This window comes from Mastomys coucha, unplaced genomic scaffold (assembly GCF_008632895.1).
Source record: "Mastomys coucha isolate ucsf_1 unplaced genomic scaffold, UCSF_Mcou_1 pScaffold22, whole genome shotgun sequence".
NCBI lineage: Eukaryota > Metazoa > Chordata > Mammalia > Rodentia > Muridae > Mastomys > Mastomys coucha.
This window is the reverse complement of record NW_022196905.1, coordinates 107364432-107370425: the sequence shown is the minus strand read 5'-3', so window position 1 is coordinate 107370425 and position 5994 is coordinate 107364432. Positions and strand designations below refer to the sequence as shown.

The window sequence follows — 5994 nt, the reverse complement described above, 5'->3', positions numbered from 1 at the left end:
GGAGAGGTAAGGGGTGGGGAATGGGGGTAAGGGGTAGGGATGGGGTAAAAGGTGATATGGAGGGGTTAAGGGTTAGGGATGGGGAATTAGGGGCAAGGATGGGGTAGGAGGTGCCGGTAGAGGGGTATGGGGTAGAGGTGAGGGGGTAAGGATTGGTGGTGGGGGTAAGGCACAAGGGATTGGAGCTGGGGATGATTTAGTGGGGGATGGTGGAATAGGAGATGGAGGAATGGGGGTATGGGTGTAGGGAGATGAGGTTGGGACTCCAGCAAGAGCTGAGACACTCAGGGCCTGGTGGGCTCCATTAGAGGCTTTGTTACCCACAGAGAACACCAGAGTGCAGTGGCTGAGCCAGGCAGCCACGGCAGGGGATGACATCTCCCCTGCACCTTATTGTTACCTCCTCTGTTTTGGCTTCAATCTTTCTGTGGGTGAGAGCTTCCAGGAGAATAGCTGGGCAGACTCCCAGGAGCTGCATGAAAGAATTCGGTCATCATTCAGTGACTATACAGAGCCGGTGGCCTCTCTGGGTTCAGGGTCACCCACCCTCCCTCACTGCTGTGCTTTAGGGCAAAGGGGGGCCCTCAGTGGGCCGGCTATGTGGTACACTCCTGTCATCTCAGCACCCAGGAGGCTGAGACAGGATAATTGCAAGTTCAGGGCCAGCCTAGGCTGCACAATGAGGTCCTATGTCAAAACCAAACAAACCAAACAGCCGCAAGCTCACTGGTCGCAGCTCCCTCTAACCCTCCTAACTGCGAAAGAATGTGGTGCTGACCACTTGCATGGCTATGGACACCTGGGTTCAGATTCCGCACCCCACCCTCTGAGCTCGTCAGTGAAAGAAGGTCACCTTGGCAATCCACTTGATTTCGTGGGTGTTCGGGACACTGGCACAGCCTTGTTTGTCCCCCTTGAAACAAACGTTGCCGAGGTGTAGGACGCTAGCAATGATCCCAAAGAGGTTCTAGGCAGGCAGGGGACAGCAACAGAGGGGTCAGCAGCACCTCCGTGACAATTGGCGGTGTTGAGTCTCCTCCCCTGAACCCCAGCCCAGTTTACAGAGCCAGCTCCCTAGAAATGGTCCCTGGTCACTTCCAATACTAATTATCTTAATGGGGGGGGGAGCTACTCAGCCTCCAGCACAAAATATAAATACACAAACATTTGATAAAAGCAGTTTAGAGCTGGGCAGTGGTGGTGCAGTGGTGGTGTATACCTTTAATCCCAGCACTTGGGAGACAGAGGCAGGCAGATAGATCTCTCTGAGCTTGAGGTGAGCCTGGTCTACAGAGCTAGTTCCAGGACAGCCAAGGCTGTTTATAAAACAGACTTCCAGCTAGTGTATGCCTATAGGGGATCTCAGGTAGTTGAGGCATGGGATCACTAGTTCCAAGAAGCCTGGGTTACATAGTGAGACCCAAACCAACAGGTAAGGTTTGGTTTGTCTCAAACCAAACCAACCAACCAACCCAACAGGTATGCCATTTAAATGTTCTAGTAGCATGGTCTCAAATATTATCATAATTTTATAAGGCTATGTTTTGGTTCTTGAAAGATGAACAGAGTTATAATCAAAACAGAAAAAAGTGACAAGATTCTATACAATGTTTACCCATGATGCAATTCATTTTAAAATTGAAGAGTAAATAAAGAGTAAATGTACAAGTCTAATGGATCTAAATCGAGACTGGACTTCAACTGGTCTAATGGAGGATCATATCATCCAGAGAGGACCATGTCATTGGGGAGGATCATATCGCCCAGGGAGGACTATACCACCTGGTCTAATTGAGGAACACATCACCTCCCTCTCTACAACACTGGAGAAACTTGAGCTGACAGAAAAGAGGCAAAATGCGTATTTACTATTGGAATAGGCTATGTTTGATCTTTTAGAAATTGTTTAGATACAATACTCGAGGCATATTTATACTAAGCAGTCTTCATTATTTAACTCAAAGTACTTGTGCTACAGGGTGCCCTATCTTTTACCCGATGTATGTTCATATGTACACATGTTCACATGCGTGTGCATGTCTGTCTCTGTGCATGGACAACAGGCATCAAGTCCACCTTTTGTTTGGCTAGTTTTACTAGTTCCCTCTCTGGCCTGGAGCTCACCATGTGAGGCAGGCTGGTGGGCCAGTGAGCCCAGGGACCCTCCCCCCCCCCGCCTCTTCATCACTGGGATCACTGATTTTTAGTGGGGTAGTGGCTGGAGAGATGGCTCTGACCTCTGACCCCATGCTGCTGTCTCTAGCAGAGGACCTGGGTTCACATTTCCTAGCACTCACATGATGACTCTCAACTGTCTGTAACTTCAGATCCTGGGGATCTGCTGCCCTCTTTTGGCCTCTGTGGGTATCAGGTACACATTTGATCTACAGACATACATACAGGCAAAACACTCATCTATATAAGTCTTTTTTTTTAAAGACTTTCATCGGGGCTAGAGAGATGGCTCAGTGGTTAAGAGCACTGACTGCTCTTCCAAAGGTCCTGAGGTTCAAATTCCAGCAACCACATGGTGGCTCACAACCATCTGTAATGAGATCTGATGCCCTCTTCTGGTGTGTCTGAAGACAGCTACAGTGTACTTACATATAATAATAAATAAATCTTTAAAAATAAAAAAATAAAAAATAAATAAAAAAAAGACTCTCTGGCATAATGACCCTGAAATACAACTGGACTGGTTAGTGGTATTTTAAGGACAATGGAAAATGCAGACACGTGTTCCTAGCTCAAAGTGGTTTTCTAACCGTGCAGAGCCCACTTCCGTAATGTCCTGAACTGTAGACAAGAAGGTTTTAATCTGCTGATTAAACTATTATTATTACTGATAAAACTTTTATTATTATTGTTTAGCATTGGGTCCCCTGGGACTGGAGTTTTAAGTGGTTCCCAGCCACCTGACGTGGGTGTTGAAAGCCAAATGCAAGTTGTCTGCACGTGACAAGTGTTCTTAGCTGCTGAGCTGCCCCTCCAGCCCCTACACTCGGCTTTTAATGCAGGTTCCGGGGCTCAAGCTTGGGGGCCCCCCAGCACTCTGCTGACTGCACCATTCCCAGCCCTGATTTGGGCCTTTATTTGCTGAGTCCAGTGGTCCTACATCAGCCAGGCCCCAAGAAAACAGGGAGGCTCCCCACCCAGACAGAACCCCAGGGGCTTTACCTCAAGGTCAGCTTCAGTAAAACCAATGACAGAGAAGGCACTGCACACGGTTTCCCAGTCACTCTTGTCATTGATGGGCGACTCTCTGGCACAATGACCCTGTGATACAACTGGACTGGTTAGTGGTATTTTAAGGACAATGGAAGATGCAGACACGCATTCCTAGCTCAAAGTGGTTTTCTAACCATCCAGAGCCCACTTCTGTAATGTTCTGAACTGTAGACAAGAAGGTTTTAATCTACTGAGCAGAGATCATTTTTATTTGGTAATTTCTCTTTAAAAAATCCTGTCCTGAGAAACTATTTTTTTAAAGATTTATTTATTTATTTTATTTGTATGAGTACACTGTAGCTGTACATCATGTGTGTGGTTGCTGGGAATTGAACTCAGGACCTCTGCCGGCCCGCTTGCTCCGGCCCTGCTCGCTACAGCATAATTCACTGTAGCTGTCTTCAGACGCACCAGAAGAGGGCATCTGATCTCATTATGAGTGATTGTGAGCCACCATGTGGTTACTAAGATCTGAACTCAGGACCTTTGGAAGAGCAGTCAGTGCTCTTACCCGCTGAGCCATCTCGCCAGCCCCCTGAGAAACTTTTAAATCACCTTTTCTTTTTCAGTTTTGCTAAATTACTGGAAGGCATTTGTCTAGTAGGGGAGATGCTGACCCAAGCGGAGAAACCCAAGTGGTGCTTAAATTTGGAAGATGGCCCAGAAGGGTCTAGGGATATTCGGCAAAGTCCTCCTCGCTGTAGGGCTAGACTGGAGGCCACCCTGCTGAAGGAAAGGCCGTGCGCACTTACAGACTGCCGGGCAGTAAGCAATGGTGAGATCAGGGTTCTCAATGAGTTCTGAGTGTTGCCTTTTAAATAAGTAACAGACCCACCAACGTCACATTTTAAATTTCGTGCACTTATTTATTGCCTGTGTGTACGTGTGTGGGCATGTGCATGCCAGGGTGCATTTGTGGAGATCAGAGACAGCCCTGCAGGGGTCGGTTCTCTCCCTCTGCCGTGTGGAGGTTGGGGATACAATTCAGGTCATCAGGCTTTGAGGCAAGTAACTTTATTCCTCAGGCTGTGCTGCTGGCACAATTTAAAGAGGAAACAGTATAGACATTCTAAAATTTATTTTGCATTTTTGGGTATAAGGGGGTTCCCAGTTTGCTGGTTATCTGAAGGTTTATCGTCTTAAAGTATTTCCGTATTATATATAGCATCTGCCAGAGAGTCAGCCAGAATAAAACTCACAATTTTAGAAAACAGTTCCATGTCTGTGAGTGTTCTATATCCTCACATTCGACCAAAATTCTTCAGTGGCATCTCATTGAGCATGTGTAGACTTCTCTTCTTAGTCCCCCAGACAATACAGTCTAACAGCTGTTTATGTTCTGTGTGTGCACGAGGCATGGTTCCAAGTCTGTGCGTGGAGGACAGAGGTCCACGCTGGGTGTCTTTCTTGATTACCCTCTACCTTATTTTTGAGACAGGATCTCTGACTGACCATGGAACTCAGGGATTTGATTAGACCAGCTGGAAGTAACCACAAGGCTCCTCCCTCTTGTCTCTGCTCCTTTACTTTTGATGTGGCTTCAAGGGATTCAAACTCAGGTTCCCTTTTACTGACTGAGTCATGTCCATTGCCCACACAACCACCCAGAAATTAGCATTTGCATCATATTTGGACCTGGGGACAACTTAGTACATGTGGGAGGATGCGTAGGTCATATGCAAACACTTCACTATTTTATATAAGAGACTCAAAAATCCTGGGACGTTGTCCTTATCCTGGATGAGGACCCTGGGGGTCCTGGAATGGATCCCTGTGGAACCTGAGCAGCTGTCCCTCCCACATGACATCTGCAGGCAAAGCATGTATAAATCTGTCCCTCTGAAATACACACTTGGTCTAGAGCAGTGCAAAGTACAAAATGAAGCTGGACAGTCCCCCGGTGTTGTGGGGTGTCAGGGAATAGTCAAAACAAACAAACACTAGCAAATTGCTAGAACTGTTTGCAAATCCAGGAAAAAATCTATAAGAAAAAAGGTGTGTGTGTGTGTGTGTGTGTGTGTGTGTGTGTATGTATGTGTCTCTGTGTCTCTCTCTGTGTGTATATGTATCTCTGTGTTTCTTTGTGTGTATGTATGTGTCTCTGTGCCTCTCTGTGTGTGTCTATATGTGTGTGTGCACATGCGCACGCATGCGTGCACATGTGTATCTGTGTCTCTCTGTGTGTATGTATGTGTCTGTGTCTCTCTTTGTGTATGTATGTGTCTCTGTGTCCATGCGTGCACGTGCGTATCTGTGTCTCTCTGTGTATATGTATGTGTCTGTGTCTCTCTTTGTGTATGTATGTGTCTCTGTGTCTACGTGTGTGTGTCTGTAATATGTGTGTGTGTGCATGTATGCGTGTGTGCATGTGTGTTTCTGTGTCTCTCTGTGAATCTCCAGCATAGGGATGTGATTCTCAGAGGGAAGAGAAGTTGCTTGGGGAAGTGAGTGAGGTTTCTGCCATTTTACTCTTATACCAGTCAACCTCTCCCCTCCCCCCTCCGCCCCCAATCACTCGGAGATGACAGAGTCATGTGGCCATGCTGGGAAAACCAGGTCCTTAAAAAGAAATGCAAAACAAACCAAATCCTTCTCTGTTCTGAGGATCAGCTGCCAGCTCTTCACAATTCTTTGATCCTTTTCATCTTCTTCTTAAGTTATTCAAGCTTTTCCCCTAAGGGCTTTAGGCAACAATGGTCCTCATCTTACTCACTTTATAAAGCTTTCTCTCTCTCTCTCTCACTCTCTCTCTCTCTCTCTCTCTCT

The 5994-nt window shown here is 46.7% G+C and overlaps 1 protein-coding gene across 1 annotated transcript in view; it reads right to left on the bottom strand.

Moving 5' to 3' along the window:
* Myo1h (myosin IH) overlaps positions 1 to 5994 on the bottom strand; it is a 48407-nt gene that overhangs the window by 33148 nt on the left and 9265 nt on the right. The window contains exons 7-9 of the mRNA XM_031337487.1: positions 3178 to 3276; positions 854 to 967; positions 401 to 472 (exon numbers count right to left, since the gene is read on the bottom strand). Coding sequence (XP_031193347.1) covers positions 401 to 472; positions 854 to 967; positions 3178 to 3276 — 285 coding nt within the window. The remainder of the gene's footprint in view (positions 1 to 400; positions 473 to 853; positions 968 to 3177; positions 3277 to 5994) is intronic.